Source organism: Phoenix dactylifera, chromosome 7 (assembly GCF_009389715.1).
Source record: "Phoenix dactylifera cultivar Barhee BC4 chromosome 7, palm_55x_up_171113_PBpolish2nd_filt_p, whole genome shotgun sequence".
Lineage (NCBI taxonomy): Eukaryota > Viridiplantae > Streptophyta > Magnoliopsida > Arecales > Arecaceae > Phoenix > Phoenix dactylifera.
The window spans coordinates 12,147,580-12,168,645 of NC_052398.1; the positions used below are offsets into that span (position 1 = coordinate 12,147,580).

The window sequence follows — 21,066 nt, forward strand, 5'->3', positions numbered from 1 at the left end:
ATCTATCTCCATTTACTTATGCTCATCTGTTGATTATTACTGGCTTGATGTGACTCAAATTTGGATGGATTGATAAAATCAACATTAAATCTAATTTCATCCCACTTGAATGGAGTTGGACTACATTTGAATTCAATTTTTGACCATATTTAGATACGGATTGAATTTGGACTGTGCCAATCCCTAATCCAACCCCACCCCCCCCCCCCCCCAGCAATCCTAGTAATAAAGCAAAATTATTTAAATAAACGGTAATATATGTTCAGGGGCAATGCAGTAGCTTTATGTTTTAATATAGCCAAAGAAGGAACTTGCCGTACGAGAAATGTTCTAACTTCGAAGCTGCAAGTAAAATATTTTTGAGACTCTTGAACTCTCTCTTTTTTGTGTGGTAAAAACGACATTTCATATAGCTCTAACGTAAGTACATTCAGCCATATCAGAAAAAAGAAAAGAATATAGAGTAGGAGGTATCTCTCATATCGATGTCCATAAAATCCTCTGAAGTGCCAGGCAACATAGGAGGCAACCCAGTCTGCTGCATTGTTTGCCTTCTGAAAAACATGTAAAGCCTAAAAATCGCTCAGTTCCTGAGCCAACCTACGAGTGTCATGGATAAGAGGATGACCATCACCATTTTTTCTGTCCAATCCTCGAACCCAGTCAATCACCACAGAGGAGTCCCCCTCAAGGCATAGACGCTCAACACCCAGTACCTGCCTGGCAAAGGATATTCCTTCCCAAGCTGCTCGTAGCTCCATCCCAACAGCAGTAAGTCCAGGCGTACCATAGCCACCAGCTACTATCATCCTCTCGAGATGATCTCTGATCACAAAACCAACACCTCCGGACAATCCATCCACCGACATACTACCATCAAGTTCATTTTGAGATAACCGGAGGGTGAGGGTACCCAAGAAACAAGGGCGAACCTGAACACTGTGACAGCGAAAAGAGTACCCCAGATGTCCCCGGCCATCCCAGAAGAGAACCTCGCAGCAGCTGTGGTGATCTTCCTCGTATGACGTATCGCTCTGTCCACCACCATCCTCGGTGGTAACCTCCTGCCCTCGAACAAGCCAGCATTCATGTCTAACCAAATATAATAAGCCAAATATGCCCAGCGAATCCCTGCCTCAACAGTACTAGGCTTCCGCATGGAAACCCTCAACCAATGAATCAAATCCTGTACCAACTCGACTGAGTGGGGCAATAGGTCTGATGATCTCCTCCAAATCTCTCTAGCTTTAGGACATTGCAGTAGAACATGACCAATAGTCTCCTCGGTATCTATGCACACCTCACAACCCTGAGTGACCCTCATCCCACGCCATGCTAACAAGTTCCTGATCGGTAGACAGCCCTATGCCACCTTCCAGATGAAGAGCACCACACGCGGATGAATCCATATCCTCCAAATCTATCCCTCCTCTATCTGCCGGCCTGGCTCTCGGCTCATCAACAGATAAATATCCTTGGCGTGCACCTGCGACCTCCCTGTCGGCACCCAGACTAGTCGTCTGGCCTCTCCCGAGTAAGAACCGGTAGAGCCAAAACTCTTGAACTCTCTTGCTCCCTGCACATTGCCAGTTGAAGTCGAAGAAGTAAATACAGACCGTCTAGGGTGATGCCTTACTGAAAAGTCTATGCAGAAAAAAAAGAGAGCATATTTATTGCCTGAAATTCCAGTAGCAAAAAAGAAACCTAGTTCCAATATTTCATTTGGAATTAATCATCAGTCAAATACACCTTCCTCTTGAATCAATCACATGTGATGAATTTACCATGCACAATCTTATGACACATTGTTTCTAATTTGTTAGATTTTTCTAAAGTAACATGATAATGGACAGCATTCAGATGTATGAATCAGATCCAGGCGGAAAGGCACAGCATGTGATTTCAGTTAGTATGGGCAGAATCCAAACAATGAAACCCCTCCAGGTTTCACAATCCACTTCTTTGAGATGCAATCTCTCCTTGATTTAGGTTTATACAGAAACTATGCAGTCAAAAGCAAGATAAATCAAGACTTCATACGCTGCAGAGCATCAGAAGCATACATGATTGCCTTTATATCACAGCAGCTGATAACCTGTCTTAAGACAGCAAGCCCAAATCCACAGCAGCATATTCTCATGCGGAGGCTGGCGCATATTTGTATACATACTATAGGCCAAACTTCAAGTTCCACCATATAATAGAAGATGCGACATGGCTCAAATCCACAGCAAAATCAGGCAAACATTTATCCAACAAATTTGTTGAGAAAATCTCTGAATTTATATGTGCACAAACAAAGTATAGACAAACTTGAGCTCATTACATACCCCTACGGGGTAATCATCACCAAGAAGGTGACAGTTGTTTGGAAGGAATCATAGGTTAGTGCGAAAGGAGCCCTTTATAACTTTGAGAACTTTTCCGGTGTTTCAGAAGTCCCCATTGCATGGATTGGCCCATTGCAATCATGAGAAAAACTGGCATGCAGAAGAATGGCATACTGTTAGATGCATGAGAATGGCACATGCCACAACATTTGAAAAAAATGTATGACAGCAGGTTTACAGCATGCTAAAAAGAAACATATTTAAAAAGTATCTCCATCATTGTTAAAATACTAAGTATGGCGCCAGAGTAAAGAGATGACGGGGGTTGGATTGTTCTAACCAAAATATGCCATTTATGCTTCTCAATCAAACAGAAATAAGAGATTGGACTGAGGATGTTTTGGTTATTGAACATGAGTAATACCCTTGCTCCTGTGGGAAAAATAAAAGTTATGTTAGATCGCCGCACCAAGAGCATCGATAACAAGATTAAAGACAATTTTAGAGACTAGCAAACAAGTCATAGTAAAGTCACATATGATACTCACATTACACATGTATCAACTAAATTATTTTAAAAACATTTTACTCAGCATATTTTCCAAAACTCAAGCAACAATACCCGTATTTATAACATTTCTGGATTACATATTACTTACCATATTATCTGAAAATACTAGAAATATTAGATAAACAACAACCCTAAAACAACGTCTCCTAATCATAAAAAAACTTCTGGCTTACCCATAATGGACAAAGGAGTTTGACTTAAAATATGATTCCTAACCAACAAAAGCCTCCATTAAAGTCGTAACTCCATTGGGTTCCACATGAAAGACCAACAAAATCTTTCCAAATCACAAGCCTAATGAGTCTAAAACATTCCTAACTTAACCTAGACCTAAAATAGAGCCTTTAGATTATAGTCCTTCTCATAAAAGGACTCAGAAATGCACTAAGAAAATATCTCTAAATGAAGTACGAGAATTGTAAGAAAATAAGAAATACCTACCTCTTAAGACCCAATACAACCAGCAAACTAACTAAGCCTAATTTAGACCTCAACCACACCAATCTTCAAATTTTTTAAGCGGATGACCCCTGTTTCGAACAAAACAAGATTCGACTGCTTAAGCGGCCTTCTTCCCCGAGGCCGGCCCCCTCGCAGCCTCCGCCGGCTTCCACCGGGCTCCGCCACCGTCCGCCGGCATCCCTCCCTCCCTCCCCTGCTCTCTTTCGCTCTTTTTCTCTCTCGTTTTGCCTCTCCCAGGGTTCTTTCTTCTCCAGCGCCGGCCCTCCACTGGGTTTCGCTGGTCCTCCGCCGGCATCCTCTCTCTCTCCCTCCCTCCCCCGCTCTCTCTTTTCTTCTCCTCCGTCTCCGGGATGGCATCCAATTTTCTGAGTCAAAACCGTACTGATGAGCCACCGGTACGGTTTGAAACGGGCGGAATCGGCCGGTTTCGTCGACGTTGATGGTGAGTAAGAACTATGATACATCTTGACAGTTCTAGGGCATTCATTATTAAGGTCCACATTTTTTACCACTTGGGGATTCAACGCTGGTTGCTAAGCTAGAATTAGAATTCTAGTATAACCACTCAACAATTTTAAAAGGCCAATTTTCCCAAAACCTGCACTACTAAAAGTTTTAGCTCTCTTGAAGAAAAAAAGATTAAAACACACATTAAACATTTTATCTTTGTTAAAGATTTAAAGCTTCAAAATCAACGATAGACCCTTGAAATTGAAGATGCACACCATTAATTGTGATATGCACCCCTAACATTTTAAAAAACCAAAAATCAAATGTTCTAGTGGTCTCTCATTTATCATCAACTAGGTGCCAAAATGGACAACTTTAATAATATAATAAAATTATATGCAATGATCGAAGGATCGAAATTCATTTATTGGAAAATTACTTGAAACCCCTTAACTTTGGGTCATTTTTACTTGTACCCATAGAGCTTAAAAGTTTCAATATGGTCCATGAAGTTAGTTAAGTGGTTCAGTATGGCCTCGAGCCCCACTCGACATCCATTATTGTTAAGATATTGTCTAAATTCTAAAAGGTCATAATTACCCCTCATCTCTTCTTTTCTTTGTTTCTTCCCAAAATACACCCCTCCTCTCCCAAGTTCCCTCTCTCTCTCCTTTCTCACCATCCCTCTATGAGATGAGATCCTATCCCCCATCTCCACCAAGTGCTGAGAGTCGGCGGCATTAAATGCAGTCCCATTAAGCACAAATCTATCAATTCTTTCCACTTGCCATCGGATTACCATAGTCCTCTCCTCCACCTATCCTCCGCCGATGGCAAAGTGGACCTCCTCTCCTTGTCCTGGGTCTGGAAGCTCCTGGACACCTTCCTCAATTGCCCAGAAGAGTTCTTGATCCTTTTCAACAACAAGGGAATCCCCCCACGCACCCCTCTCAACTACCTCATCTTTGACTTCCTCGAGTGAGGAATCAAAAGCCCTCGATGTCTGCAATGCTATTAGGGATGGGATCGACCAAATCCGACAGTGAAAGCACTCGAGATTCTCCTTGTCACCCTTGATCCTTCCCACAAGACACTCCATGTGGGCCATCTCCGTTGTACCCTCAAGGTCCTCACCAACCTGATCACGGAGGAAAACAAGGGAGGGAATTTTTCCTAGGTTGGTTTCTAGTAGGATTTTTTTTTCTAGGTCGACTTCTAGAAGGAAGCCAGCTCTGTCCTCAATCTACTTGTAACCATTGTTAGATCGAAAGGAGAAGACAATGACAAGCAAGGGATTCTTTTCCTAGGTCGGCTTCTAGTAGGATTTTTCTTCCTCTTCCTCTTCTTGTTCTTGTTGCTATCTTTTTCTTGGATTTTGGGCTTCCTCCTCCTCTATGTGGATAATAGCTTCAAGGGCATTTTAGCCCTAAATATGTCATATGACCATCACTTGATGGAATCCAATGAGCTCAAATAAATAGAGATAAATGGAGTGACCACATAGAACCACTTAACTAATTTCAAAGACCAAATTAAAACTCAAGGGGTACTAAGTGAAAATGATCCTAAGTTGAGGGGGTGTTCCGGTAATTTTTCCTCTTTTTTCCAATTTATACTTGTTTCAAGATGCATGGATCATTTTCGTCAAAAAAAAAAAATATAGATCATGATTAAAACAAAAAGGATTCTCAATTTAAATGCCTTATCATATGTTTTAGCACACCAACACAATGGACATCATCCATTCTTGCACCTGCTTGATGCATAGCTTAGAGATTTCCAAAAGATAAGACTTTTCTTGGCATTTTTGAAGCTGTGTATCAACATCAATAGTGAGCACCTCAGATCTAGATGACCCATTTTTTATTTAGAACTATCAGATCTTTTACTTAAGATTTAATGTTTAGTATATAGTTCAGCAAAAAAGAAAATTAAGTCAGGCATTTAAAGCAAGCAACTAACCAAGCTGAACTGTTCTTCTAGCTACTTATAATAAGACAGCTGACTTGAAGTAGTCTAAATTAATGGCAGTACAAGTTGCTGATATAAATACTCCATGTGTTTAATAGACTACAAGTTGCTGATAACCACGGAAACTATGCATGCTAACAAATCAACAATTCCTATACATGTTAAATCTCTAGATGACAAACTCCAAACTTACATCCAAACTGAATAAATTTCTTTACGGAAGATCTCCAAGTCTTCCAAACAAAACCACTCTTCTGTTAGCTGAAGGATAAAGAAAGAAAAAAAATAAGATACAAACTTGCTCTAATCTATGCACAAGACAATGTACCAAGTAAGGAGATGTTTAAAGTGTAAGGAGATGTTTAAAGTATAACTTACAAAGTAAGGGTATCCCTCTTGATTGAAATTCTCAGGAGCATTTTGGAGAAAGAGGTATATAAAATAAAGTACAAATGTGCCACATTCTTCACCATTTGTCTGTTGTGGCACCTGCAAAGCACTTGTGTGACAATGATTGGGAAACCATAAACTACCATAAAAGACCATAATGTGGCATCATTACCTTAGGAATTAAGAGAGGAATTTTTGATATAAAATCATCCCCCTCTTTTCTTCCCTCTGATTTATAAATGTCGAGCACAAACCTGAAAGAACAAGAAGAAGACTAACACTAGAGAGAGATAAAGAACAATTTCAATTATTTATGGTGTCTGAAGGAGCAAAAATAGAGCACAAAAGCAAACCTTCTTATGTGTGGCTCCAACCTCTTTGGTTCCGTACTTTGAAGTGAATCAAGCAACAACATGCACGGTTTTTTTGTTTTTGATTGTTTTTTTTCTCCAAAGTTACATAAAATAAGAAGACTCCAGTGTCTCCTATTAAAATGTCAAGAAATATTAATTGTTTTTACTAGTTTTAAAAGAAAGAACTTTTTTTTAGTGAATAAGAAAGAAATATTTATAAGAAAGCAAAACCCACCAACAAAACAATGGGGACAAAAACGTATTTCCTTGAAAAGATCTGTTTCCTCTTAATCCACCTAAGCACCTTTTCTTTTGTCATTTTATCCTTGTACAAAGAAAACCATAAACAATCAATATATGTACAGGAGCTCCTCTTCTCTTCTGATATCCTGCTCCATAGATCCCTAGACAGGAAAAAACAACATTTTTACAGAAAGGTGGATATCATGCACAAGCTGCTTCTGTTACGGATGTGGAACTCACTCTAAGTAGGACTCAAACACATTGGTATCTAGCTTCTTGTCATTGCTGGAGTTGGTCCGGCTAACATTTTTAAGTCTTCGGGACCTCCTGTATTGAGGAAGGGAATCATAGAAAGACTCTTTGGAATTTTCGGAGCTTTCTAACATTTTAGCTGCTTGCCTTGTTATGATCTTGGAACGGCTCCGATTACATACTGCAACAACAAAAGAATGACATACACAGACATCATTAGAATGTGCCGCACTGTTTTGCCTTAAAGGGTGAACTAATCTCAAATGGGGACTTCCCTCATATATCCTTATAGATAAAACAGTTCACTAGGTTCAAACCTATATGTCAGTTTTCTGATAAGAACATTTGCAAACATGAGATCACACAGAAACAAAAAAAAGGCATCTCAGCATTGCTATAAAAAATGAAATTGCTATCAAGATATGCTAATGCTTTTTTAACAATAAAATAAGAAATGTTAATCTTTCTATTTTGCTAAATTTATTGAGCAGAAAATCACAAATCTTGAGATCCCAGCACTCTGGTAAGAGAAGGAACAAACTAAAAATTGAATAGCAACTGATGAAATCTTATCTTTGAATTTATGGAATGGAAGGCATAAATATGTTGGCTTTCTTCACAATATGTTAACCAAATTTAGTTCTGATGTAGGCCATTGTAAAAAAATTAAGATCATGGATGAGGGAATGCCAAGCTATAACTTGATGAAGAATTAGGGTTACACCAAATAACCATGGGTATTACCAAAATAGCATTACCCATGCTTTTGACATTGAATTTTATGAGTTGACCAGTTGTTCCTATCTAGGCCTACTTTTTCCATCAACCAGTGACTCTCTTATCATTCACCAATGTCCATTAAGTTGTGTCTTACGTTTTTCATGCAACTTCCACATCATACTTTATTGGACCCAAGGATGTATGGCATCATCAACATGTCCAATTACAAAGAATATGAACAATATTGCACCATGTTCTTCATACAGGCATGCTCTGGTACAGAAAGATGAGCAATTTTGTGAATGGCCAGGACAAAGGGATATTTAGACTCTAGGGCCTATCTAAATTTCTTGCAATATGTCCCTTTGAAGTGGCAAGGGCTGAGGCAGTGAGGCAAGAAGATGGAGAAGCAAGCTGGATTAGGAAGGCCATCAATCCTGCAAATTTCACTACTTTGGGTACCATTATGTCCCAATAAAGGTGCTTTCCAGCATCTTAAAAGCCTTGAACTTGAAGATTGGCCTGCCTTTTCCCTCCTGATTCACCAACCTCTCGTCTCATGTTATCAATCCCTCCCAAGTCCCACCCATGAGGAACATGTCGCACAGATATGACGGCAGATTCTCTGAAAGGTCCCAGCTTCTGATGCAAGGTTATTTCTACTGACTATACAATCAGAAACTAATGAGATTAAAAAAAAAATACCTAAACGACAAGATCAATAGATCAAATGAATCACATCATAAGATCAACAGATCAAATGAATCACATCATAAGATCAATAGATCAATAAATTAAATGTATTTTGGTGTTGATGAAGATAACTAAAGCATACTGATTATGATTTACAGGCACTACAAATGAGGGTACATTTGGAAGTATTACAAAATCATGATATGTGATGATTACGTACTTCTAATTTTTTGCTTTTGAAATTACAAGTAATGATTAAACAAAAGTAAAAAATGTAAAATCATATTCAATGTAATCGTAGAAGCATGGGATTCTAAATTTCTATGTTTGCATGATATTTTGTAAAATCTCAACTCTATTAATTGAAAAATATTGAATAAAGAAAAAGAGAAGAATCAGGGTTTTGGATTTTTTAAAAAATACACCTTAGAAGTTGATAACTATATGGCATTAAACCAACTGAAGTCAACTAACTTCAAGTATCAAACCACAAGCGAACATAAATTACATTGGAGGAACAACACAAAATGAAAGAATATTTCTAGCTTGGCAGGCCTCATCCTTCCCTTGTAAGAATGCCACTGTCTCAATATATTGCAAATCATTCTTCAGATTGAGCTTTTCCCACAGAGCTTATGATCCATTAATTCTCATTTAATAATTCAGTCTACATTATATCAAGTCCAGCAAAATCCTTAACTTTGCTATCTCTTGCTAGAATGCCAGAGACTTTCTTTATTCAAACCATAAGTATTATTATTGCTTTACCATGATATCCTTGAATACAACTCTATCTTTGCATAAGGGTTCATCACGGCAAATACCAAATTGTAATTATCAAGATAATATTGCAAAACTCAGCTTTATGAAACTCTAGCAGCCAAAAAAAGGTGACACTTAGGAATAGACTACATATGCATGGAAGATCAGACGAACAAACATTCAGCTTCCAGTCCAATTTGCAGAAATAGGACAGGGGGCGAAGTTTTGTAAGTTATGATAAAAAAGAATCAAATAACATCAGTTTTTCGATCAAATTAAAAGCAAAATAGGCACACAGCAAGTTCTCTATATCAATATATTGGATATAGTGCAATTAAAGTAAAGAAAAGAGATCACACATTTAGCAAATCATAGACAGAAGAGATTCAGAGTTAAGAAGGGGAGACAGAGAAAATGACAAGGCTAAACCTTGCTAAAATATTTTTCTTCAAACAAATAACACTACAACTTTCAAATTCTTCACTTTATATATATCCTTAATTAAAAAGGCCAAAACAACAAGAAAACATTACTTCGTACTCAAAAAAGGACTCTCAACTTACCTATTTCCAACAAGCACTTTTGGAAAATGAATCTCCTAAGCAAATCAACAATCACCCTTCTTTTTTTCTCACTAATTTGCCTCCAACTAAAATCACTTAAAATTAGGATCTAATCTTTATCTAAGAAATGCCAACTGGGAAACTTTCTGGACCCAAACTATAACTCCTAAACAAGGTCCGCCGTACCGGTACCGGTCGCCGTACCGGTGGCCGGCCGGACCGGTACGTACCGGTCCGGTACCGGTACGGTACGCGGTGGTTTCAAAAACCACAGCGCGCGGCGCTGTGGTTCTAAAAAAAAAAAAAATCGTACCGAACCGGCCTCGTACCGGTGCGAACCGGCCGGTTCGCACCGGTACGAGGCCGGTACGGGCCCGAACCGGCCGGTACGGATAAAAAACCGGAAAATACCGGTTTTTTTGCCGTTCCGGTACCGGTCTAGGACCGGACCGGTACGTACCAGCCCGTACCGGCCGGTACGGCATTCCATGCTCCTAAATGAAAAGCTTTAGGCGCCAGTCACTATTCAAAGTATTGCAGCATGAATAAAAGGGTATTCAATTTTGATAGACATAGAAATAAGCTTGTACGCAAAGCTTTGGGAGGGTATTTACGCAGATTCTAATATTTAGGAGGGTATGTACGTAAAAAACCCAAAAATAAAAGGGTATACATCTAACTTAGCTCAAGGTTGGAACTCCATTCAATTTTGATAGACATAGAAATAAGCTTGTCATTTTTCAGAAACAGAAATTTCCTCATATCAGCAAGCCTTCATAGGCTTAATTAGCCCAAGGTTGGACCTTCATGCATACATACTAAGCTTGAAAAGGTCTTAATAAAATCGCACAGACTACAGTGATTGATGCTATATCAACTATGCTAATATTCTCTCAGTTAGAATAAAAGAAACAACTTTCTAACTAGCAAATGCCACACTATGTTATAGTTTTCTGCAACATAATCACGTTCTTATTGATTATTAGGAGGTAATCAAACTATACAAAGTTTTATTATATAAAAGACTCTAATTTTTTTAAAAAATTCAACATTCTACTCCATACTAAATAATCTCTACAAATCACATGAATCAAAGTAAAACAGCAGCAATTAAAAGCCACCTTCCCATGTTCTTTCCTAAGCCTCTGAGAGTACTTATTTTTTTAGTGACCATCACCACCCCAATCACTCACCAAAGACCACCCCTTCTCTCATCTCCCTCTGAGAAAAAAACCATAATAAAATCCATAACTACCAAAATTTTTTACTTTCTTAACCTGCCAATCGCAAACTTTCTAAGTGCTTAGTCCCCGAGCATCTGGGGAGCCCAGCATGAATGACGCCCCATGAGTTGGGGGATTCGTGGACGCTTCACGTGAATGGATCCTCCAACGTCAACAAAAGTGAGGTAGGATTGACCTTAACTAGCCCGGAAGGGGTCGTAGACGAATACGCACTATACTTCGGGTTCAAAGCCTCGAACAATGAGGTAAAGTATGAGGCTCTTCTGACCAGATTAAAGCTCGCCCAAAAGCTTCGGGTTCAATGCTTGAAAGTCTTCACCAATTCCCAACTAGTAGTGGAGCAAGTTCGAGGAGATTTCGAAGCAAGGTCCCAGATTATGGAAAGATACTTGCAGAAAGTCCAAAAAGCCTCCTCAGCCTTTGAAGCGCTTGAGATTTTGCAAATCTCGAGGTTAGAAAGTGCCCAAGCCGACCTGTTATCAAAGTGGGCTACCTTGGACTACCCTGACCTCCATCAAGCCACCTACCTTGAGGTGCTTGATTGCCTGAGCATTGAGGAACGAATTTCTATACTGCAGGCCGAGCTTGAGCCCAGCTGGATGGACGCGATTGTGGACAACCTCCGAGACGACAAACTTCCGCAGGAGTGGCGAGAGGCACAACGACTAAAGAGTCAGGTCGCACGCTATGTCTTGCTGGAGGAAAAGCTCTATAAAAAGGCCTGAAGACACGGCTGGAAAGGGCTAAAGGATTCTGAGCTGACGAGCTCTACAACATCCTCTAGGCCTACTGGACCACACCCTGAACCTCGATAAGAGAGACGCCTTTAGCACTCACGTATTGAGTCGAGGTTGTGATCCCAGTGGAGATTGGACTACCATTGCACCGGGTCGACTTCCTAGAGGTTCAGCAGAACTTAGAGCATATATGAGTCAACTTCGACATGCTGGAGGAAACCAAACAACGAGCTCAGATCCGCATGGCTGCCTACTAGCATCGAGTAGCCCGATATTACAATTCTTGGGTGAAATCTAAACTCTTCCAACCTAGGGACCTGGTATTAAGGAGGGCCGAAGTCTCCCAGCCAACCGAGAGAGCCAAACTCTCACCTAATTGTGAGAGACCACAAAATATTTGAAGTCGTCTGACCTGGAGCTTATCACCTCGAACATTTGAAGGGAACAACCATTCCCCGAACATAGAATTCTGCCAACCTCTGGATGTACCATCAATAAAGCTTGACGAAGCGATCTTGTAAGTTGAAATTATCTAATAAGATCGCTTACTCTGTCACCCTGGAAGGAAGCATTTCATGGTGGTTGCCAGAAGGCTGGCCCGCGCCGAAGGCTTGGCGTGCCAACCGACCTCTCTAGGTCAAAAATAGCCCAAGCAAAAGCCCGACCTCTACGCCGAAGTCTCGATGCGCCAACCGACCTATCTATGTCAAAAACGGTCCGAATAGAAGGCCGCCCCCTATGCCAAAGGCTTGGCGTGCTAACTGATCTCTTTAGATCGAAAATGGCCCAAGCAGAAGACTGACCCCCGCGCCGAAGACTTGGCATGCCAACCAACCTCTTTAAGTCGAAAACGGCTATAGTAGAAGATCAACCCCTGCGCCGAAGGCTTGGTGTGTTAACCAACCTCTCTACATTAAAATGACCCAAGCAAAAGACCGACCCTCATGCCAAAAACTTGGCGTGCCAACCGACCTCTCTAGGCCAAAAACGACTTAAGCAGAAGACCAGCCTCTACTTCGAAGGCTTGGCGTACAAACCGACCTCTCTAAGTTGCAAACAGCCCAAGCAGAAGACCGACACCAGCGTCGAAGGCTTGGCATGCCAATCGGCTTCTCTAGGTCGAAAATGGCCAAAGCAAAAAATCAGCCCCCGCGTCGAAGGCTTAGCGTGCCAACCGACCTTTTTAGATCGAAAACAACCCAAGCAGAAGACCGACCCCCGTGTCGAAAGCTCGATGTGCCAACCGACCTCTCTAGGTCAAAAACGGCCTGAGCAAAAGGCCGGCCCCCCACGCCAATGGTTTGGCATGCCAACCAACCTCTCTAGGTCAAAAACGACCCAAGCAGAAGACCGGATCCTGCATCGAAGATTTGGTGTGCCAACCGATCTCTCTAGGTCGAAAACGACACAAGTACAAGGTCGACCCCCATGCTAAAGGCTTGGCGTGCCAACTGACCTCTCTAGATTGAAAGCAGCCTAAGTAGAAGACCGGCCCCAGTGCTGAAAGCTCGATGTGTCAACTGACCTCTCTAGGTCTAAAACGGCACGAGTAGGAGACTGGCCTCTGCGTCGAACGCTCGGCATGCTAATCGATTTCTCTAGGTTGACAACGACCCTAGCAAAAGGCCAGCCCTTGCACCAAAGGTCGAAAATGGGAGAAGCCCTGAGAAGTTGTTAAAATCGCAGCACCAGTCCTGCGAGCGATCTCCCATCTGGACAGCTTGATGTCTTGATTGACAAAGACGGCGCACCAAAATGGCAGAGAACCATTCAACAGTGGACACAATCACTATACATAGAAGCACTATAAGCGCAAACAGGAATGAAAACAAAAAAAGGAGGACGAAGCAAAAGAGAGTCTTTATTCATTATTCTAGTTATAGTGGAGGCCACAAACCAACTGGAGGCGTGTTTACACAAAAATAAAAATCGGGTTATCTATACAAGAGCATGGGCAATCTGATGGTGACCGAACTTTTTGCGGACTAGAACATCCAGAAGGAGTCTAACCACTGCTTTCCGCCACAGCTCTCTCGAAGGATGGCACGATGGTCCCCGACCGAAGTCCTTTAGCGAGGACTCGACCTTTTCACGTCTTGTGATAGTAGAAGACCCGTGTCTTAAGGAAGAAGCAGCCTTGCCCTCGTCCTCCAATGTGCACGGAGACATACTTTCCGATCCCACTGTTGACCCAAGGAGGTTATGATGCAGCTCCGCACCCTAGGTCGCTCCTACTCTCGACTCTGCCTCCATCCTCACCGGATCGATGGCCAGCCGCTAGTGGAGAACTCCTACGAGCCCAAGCTACAACCTCTCCAGAGCTGAGTGAAGGCCAATAGCAAAGTACCTGCCTCGGTACAGAATTAAAAGACTGATCTCATTCCATTTATAGACAAGATCCACTGCAGGAATCGAAGCATTTAAGCTCCGATTAAAGGATGTGTGTCTAACCTTTAGCCAGGCCACATTCAATTATGGGATTTCCTAAGAGCCCTTACTTGCCTCCGCAACATTTGGGATTATTGCCTCACTGAAGTTCGAGCCTTGCTAAGGAAAGACGCATTGGACCCTGGCCATAGGTCAACATGATGACGCACAGCTTTCCAAGAAAACAGTGGACCCTACCCTACAACAACTACTGAATAGGAACCATCGCGTCACCGAGGTGGGAACCTCGACAACCATCCCGAGCAATGAAAGGCAACTACCAAGCAGGAACCGCTATGTCACCAAGGTGGGAACCTCGACAATCATCCCGAGAAACAAAGGGCATAATAGCAAGATTACCGAGCATCCCTATACCTAATCGAATAACCTTTCAGACGAAAAGTACATCGATTCAAATGGAGCCATCAAGTAAACAAAAAGACGAGCAAACTTTCATTTCATTCATCGGGAAAAGAAAGAGAAGTACAGAATAATGGCTCATCGCCGAGCCAACACAAACAAAAACAAAGAAGAGAGAAGAAGAAAAAAATAGACCAACAATGGCGAATACAATCATTCGTCTCTCCTCTCCTCTTCTTCCTATTCTTCCTCCTTATCCTCTTCTTCTTCCTTGGCCTCGCTACCTACTCCTTGGCCTTGCTCCCTACTCCTTGGCCTCCTCGTCCGAGCACTTCGCCTGAGAAGGTGACCTAGCTGAGGTTAAGTTTAGGGGCCACCTTATGGATTCTTCCCCAGCAGATGGTAAATCCCTTCTTGAAGGAGTTCTTGGCAGCCTCCAGCATCTCGTTGCGGAACTCTACAGAAACCTTGTAATCCGCAACAGCGTGTTGGGCCCTCTCTTCGGCACGGGAGGCCTCCTTTGCCCAAACAACCTCTTTGGTTGCGAGGTCGGCCCTCTTCTTGGACTGGGCAGCACTATCCTCTGCCCAAGTAAACCTCTCCTCAACTTGGGAGGCTCGAAGCTCAGCTGCAGCAATCGCGTCCCTCAGGTCAACCTTCTTCCTCGCATGGGTCCCTTCCTCGTTGATGGTCTGCTGCATCTCCCGCAGCCGAGCGGCTATCTGTCCCAACTCCCTTTGGGAACTCTCGGCTTTGGAGCGAAGAAAGCGAGTCTACGCCTCGGCTTGCTCTCTTCTCTTCTCGGCCTCCGCCTCGGCATAGGCCTTGCTACTCTCCGCCTCTCGAAGGAGGCGGTCAAAGACCTCCAACCTCCACTAATGGGAGTGGATGATCTTAATAAGTACGCAGGTGGCGTACACTCCTTACAAAAACAAAGAAAAGATTGATTATTCAAAAAAAACAAATAAATGGAAGAACCAGTCTGATTACCTCAACGATGGTGCGGTAGGACAAGTTGATCACGCTCTCCAGTGGTCTCCGCTGCAGCTTCTCATCACCAGGGACCATGAACCCATGGACGATCTCCCACATCACCTGGGGATCGCCTTGGTGTAGTACTGAGTCGGAGACCCTCACCGACCAATTCGGTACAAAGGTCCCGACTCTGTGCTCTGTGGAACTGGCTGGAGTGAAGATGTCGGCGCTCGCGCACCCTTAGCAGGAGGGTTGAAGGATGGCTCGAACACTTCGGTCGGTAGCCCAGTGGGGACGCAATCGATGGAAGAATGCGGTCCCTCTGTCGGAGCTGAAGAAGGATCAAAAGCCTCTAGTGCAGCCGACAAAACTAGAACAGTCGCAGAAGCTATCCCAAAAACCAAAGCGGCCGCTGGAGCAGATGATGATACATTAATGGAGAGGGCAATAATCACTTCCACCTCCGATGATAGTCCCCTGACGGGCTCCTCTTTGATTTTAATAACTGGTCCCACATGTACGCCCCTTTTATCTGAGGAAGAATGGCTATTGCCGGATTACCTCTTCCTTAAGGAGCGGAAGAGTTCTTCCACCTCAAACTTCATGGCTGCAAGAACGGGAGAGGAATGAGTTAGTCATAGATTCAGATCGACAAAAGAGAAACAGAATAAGATAAGAAAATATACCGACAAACGGAACAGGACTCGAGCTAGCATCAACCAAGGCCAACTGCCAAAATAACTCGACCAAAGATGGAGCTTTCATCAGACGAAAAAGATTAATGGGCTCAGCTCTTCATCTGACAAAAACGAAAAGAGGCTCAAGGCTTGCCTCCTGGGTGTCCTCCACGGGATCGGAAAACCCCAAGAAATTGCCGAAAACATACAAAAATACTGACCCTTTAGATGGACGAAGGAACAGGAGGAAGGACGTTGTAACCCTTCCTACTAGAAAGATACCACCACCCCTTATTTCGAGAATGAGCCTTCCCTTGAAAGAAGGCCCGAAGCGTCTCTGATGTAGGGGTGATCCCTTGAAGCCGAACAAAGCAAAAAAAGCCCATAATCATCCTCCAAGCATTGGGAATGATGTGTGGGGACAAGTTGGTACTAGGCCAACGGTCGATGATAACCGACGGAATCAGGAGCCTTAGTCCCACTTTTAAGAACTTATACAGGACTATCCGGTTCTCCCTAAGCGAAGTCACTCGATCCAAAGGACCGAGGCGCTCAAGGACAAAGTCCTTGGAAATAAAAAATGCCATCCGAATCCGATCAAGGTCAGCCTTTTCCATAAGGCTTATCTCAGTATTTGGACCTAAAGGTACCTCAGGAAGAACTTTCTTCGAGGCCACAGAGACCTGGTCAGGAGAACCCAGACCTATTATCTCATCGTCGGAAGACCGACCTCTAGTGGATGGGTCCATAAATATCCTTTAAACAAAAAAAAGACGAGGAGAAGAAGACAACATGGGAGAAGAAGCAAAACAACCCACCAAGAAACAAAGACAAGGTTCTAGTCGGGACAAGAACCTTGCAACGAAAGCATACAAGTCATGCCCTGCAACTTCACACATTCTCTCTCCAGATTCTGGAGAGTAAAAGAACGAGGTGAATGGGCTATAGCTACAGGCTTCCCTATTCATCGAGGGTTTAAGCAAGTTCCTCCGAGGCGACGCTTCATCTAGCCTTGGACGCGTGTCTCTTGGGCGTTCGCCCCAAGATGGCCCATTCGGATCGTCGTCGAGACCCAGACGCCTATTAAATTCACGAACACCTCACCCATGATGACGCCGCTTCGGGAAGGACAGCAATGCCACACCCTTCATAAATATGAGACTTAGAAAATCTTCGTTTTTTCAATGAAAAGGCTCCTCGGCGATCTTCATCAAAGCGACCTTTCTAGAAAAACTACTTCCGCGGCCAGACTAGGATAGCTCAGCTTGGTTGCAGAAGTGGAAAAAAATGATACACCTCCAAACCAGCTACAACTCACCAGAAAGTTTGGCCAATTAAAACACACCACAACGCCAATATGTGGTAGATCGGGAGTGGCCATTGGGCGGGCCGAGCGCCATACCGCCGAGCTTGCATATCAGAAGCTCTCCATAGTTGTCCACATCTTAACCAGAGGACCTAGTAATCATCGAGATCCCACTGATGTGACAAGCAGGACGTCATCCGCACGTGAAGCATCGCCCAATGTTCAGATCGTACTCGAGCCAATCACTTCTGGTCGATCCATATGTGCTAATTCTTTGGTGATAGGTAGGCTCCTCCACCAGATATACATAAAACAGGGGGGCAGAGAAGGTAAGCAAGGAGAAGAATGCCCTAAAAGATTAAAAATAACATCTTCCTATTTTCTAATTACCACACTGACTTAGACATCAAAGGGTCCCCCACCGGATACATTACAGTTAGAGGACTTCTTTGGTCTATGTTGTTTTAGGTCGGAGGGTTGCCATCCGACAAGGACCTCGGCTGCAGCGACCGAGCGTCGCTCGCCTCCTCCAATTTCGACCAGAGCTGCCGACCATCGAGCTCTCCAGCATCGTCACGCTTCTCGCCGTGGTGCCTAGGGCCAATTAATTCTTAGCAACAACATTTCCTTTGCAATTTTCAAAAATCAATGGTGGCGATCAACAAGTTGTTATGTTATGAAAATTATCCCTTTTTGATTTGGACTCAAGATTTTATTTCTTCTTCATAAGTATCAGGTCCTAGAAGCTAAATTCTAGGGAGAGCTTGCACTTGTCCTTTAGGAACTTCAAGCATGCTTAGTCCATCAATTCACAGTCATTACATAGTTTCTCCATTTACGGGAACAATTATGCTCATCTGTCAAATTGCATTTGTTTCTCCATTTACAAGAACAATTATACTCATATGTAACATTGCATTTAAACAAAATATAACAACTAATTGCATGAGGATTGAGCGGATATATATTTAGTCACACATCGGCTATGCATTAGATAGATCTTAGGTACTTATATAAGACCAAAGAACCCAAAGAACACATTTTAACTAGCTTTTTTGAGTGACGTACTTGGTTCTGATAAATGGTATCAGAGCGAATCGGCCCCATAGCACATATAGACTAGAAAATACTGCAACATGGACCCATTTAGGTTGAACATGGGCTAATCATTGTGTTTGTGATTGGATTTGAATGGGTTTAGACCATTAATTTGGTGAGGATACTAGGGCTTAAACATGGACCGAGGGGGATGAGGAAGTGGGAGGAGTGAGGACCCAGACGAGTGAATATTTAGTCCCCCATCAGCTATGCTCTAGACAGATTTTGAGTACTTATGCAGTACCATAAGTATTTATACAGAATAAAGGAATTCATATAACATCTTGACTAAGAAATCCAAATAATACCTTCTAGCTAGTCTTTTTGGAAAAAATCTTGAGTTATGTCAATCTGATAACAAACTAAGTTGTGAAGAGCTCTTTGACCAATCAAATTACACACCACAAGCAGAACTGATCTGGAAACCATCTTCTGCTAGTCTTTATAGGTTCATTTTGAAAGTGGTTCCGAAATAAATTTATATATCATGTTGTGTAATCTAATGAGTTTTTGTACTTACTGATGAAATTATGGTGATCTTTTGCGAGGGTGAGGCCAATCTTAATTACATGTATTTGTTGAAAAGTTGTTGTTAGTTCCCAGTATGTCAGATTGGACATTTGGCTAATAGATCTGAAAAAATCAGGATCAGAGGACATTTCTAATTCCAATTGAAGCAACAGCTTGATCTATGTCCCGTGGGCAGAATACAGAATGAAAGATCACCAATCAATTTTAGGTTCTTGAAGAAGAAAAGAAAAGGTCGATTCCTTGATTATTTCTAAATTTAGATGTCTTCTTAATCTCTGAACAAGATTTGTCAAAGATCATGCTAGTAGTAGGAAAGATCCCAGAGAGATATAGAGAATGAGCGAGGAACCTACCTCGTCGGTGGTCATCCGAGGCGACCGTCAGCTTGGATGGTCGGAGGCGGAGCCGGTCGGCGATGTTGCTGGAGGAACGATGGTCGGTGGGTTTCATGCCGGCGGAAGCGAGGAGGGCTAGCGAATGGCGGAGGAGGAAGAGGTCGGCGGCGATATCGCCGTCGCCGGCCGGCGGAGGTCAGCTTCCGGGGAGTCGGAGGACGAGGCAAAAGAGGAGAGAGGCTTAGGGCTTCACTCGATCTCCATTGGGAGGGAGAGCGTTTAATGCGAGATCGATGACGACGTGCCACGTGGGTTACAAGCCTGAGTTGGTCCCTTATTTAATAATTTATTTTTTTTGGAAAAACATTAGATGATTTTCTATTTTACCGTATCTGGAAAAAAAATCCAAAAATTAAATACTCGGAGTTATCAGACCTGTGATAAAAAAAAAAAACTAATATATATATATATATATATATATATATATATATATATATATATATATATATATATATATATGCGGCATTCTTTTTCTTTCTCGTCAAGTTTCTTCATCTTTTTTTTTTGCTAAAAAAAAGAGGAAGGGGGAGGAAGGAACAAGCCCACCCCCGCGTAGCAGCACCCACTGGGCCCCCACCCCGCAAGGAGAATGTTCGATGTGGACAGAAATGACCGTATGTTGGGCATCCGGGCCGGTTTTACTCATACCCTCCCCACCCATGGGCCGGCTCGGTTACCCTTCTGGGCTCCGGTACAAATACCACGTGTGAGTACGTCACACCTGGCACTACCGAGGTTACCAACAGAGCGATACGCCCTTCCATACCCCATGTCCGAGCAGGGAGCATCCGGTCTCTACAATTTAATCGACGCCCGTGCGTTTCGAACTTGGAACCACTTGGTTGGAAGTAAGATCACGCTCCCATTGAGCTACCACCTCGGTAGCCTTTATCCATTTTTTTATCAAACCATCTCTTTCATTCGTGACATCTTTCTTTGTCTAGATTTTTTTTCTCATTCTTCAAATTCCTCTCCTTTTTTTAGAATCTTTACACCTAAGAGTTCATAAAATCTTTAAAAAAATATTAATGGGGGGAGAAATGGATCATCCAACCCATAACAAAAGAGCCACCTAATTTCGGCCCAACAGATACCAACGTCGACCAGACGTATCCTCGGTTCGCCCTAGAATCAGCCCGACCTCGGACTTCACCAAAAGCTCCTCCAACTTCGGATATTCGCCGACGTGCCTCGGCTAAGTTTGGGGCGCCCTCCTTATTTGCCAACGCGCCCCCAACCGAGCTTGGGGCGCCCTCTCCAATTACACGCCCCGACCCCTGAGTTTGGGGCACCTCGCCGGGCACACCTCGGTACTTGTCAAGCCAACCTCGCCAAATGCATGATACGACCTCTCAGCAAGTTCGACCTTACCGATGGCAGCACCCATGTGCGTGCCCATGCCCTCCTACGTGGCCGTACATCGCGACGCCACTACGCCACACTTTTCTTGCTGGCCCTCGGCAGTTCAAGGACAACACCATGCTACTCCGGCCATACCCTGCTACGACTGTCAACGCCTCACCGTTCCCAGGAACGGACTCCACCGCGCGCCACAA

At 43.0% G+C, this 21,066-nt stretch overlaps 1 protein-coding gene across 8 annotated transcripts; it reads right to left on the reverse strand.

The window, feature by feature from the left end:
• Window positions 1–381: 381 nt before the first annotated feature.
• Window positions 382–19,745, reverse strand: LOC103717170 (probable ubiquitin-like-specific protease 2A). 8 transcript variants are annotated; one of them, XR_005512568.1, is made up of 10 exons: window positions 19,469–19,745; window positions 7,011–7,203; window positions 6,763–6,931; window positions 6,528–6,659; window positions 6,347–6,428; window positions 6,163–6,273; window positions 5,978–6,045; window positions 2,671–2,762; window positions 2,064–2,480; window positions 382–1,576 (listed from the first exon to the last, which is right to left on the reverse strand). XR_005512568.1 is itself a non-coding variant. In XM_039128322.1 (9 exons), exons 1-8 carry the CDS (start codon window positions 19,563–19,565, stop codon window positions 2,735–2,737), a joined length of 876 nt encoding a protein of 291 aa, XP_038984250.1. In that variant the 5' UTR covers window positions 19,566–19,745; the 3' UTR covers window positions 2,050–2,480; window positions 2,671–2,734. The 8 variants fall into 8 exon arrangements, 1 of the variants encoding a protein (XP_038984250.1); XR_005512572.1 differs by lacking the exon at window positions 382–1,576 and adding an exon at window positions 15,519–16,110 and having other exon boundaries at window positions 2,050–2,480; XR_005512571.1 differs by lacking the exon at window positions 382–1,576 and having other exon boundaries at window positions 2,050–2,480; window positions 6,347–6,448.
• Window positions 19,746–21,066: the final 1,321 nt, after the last annotated feature.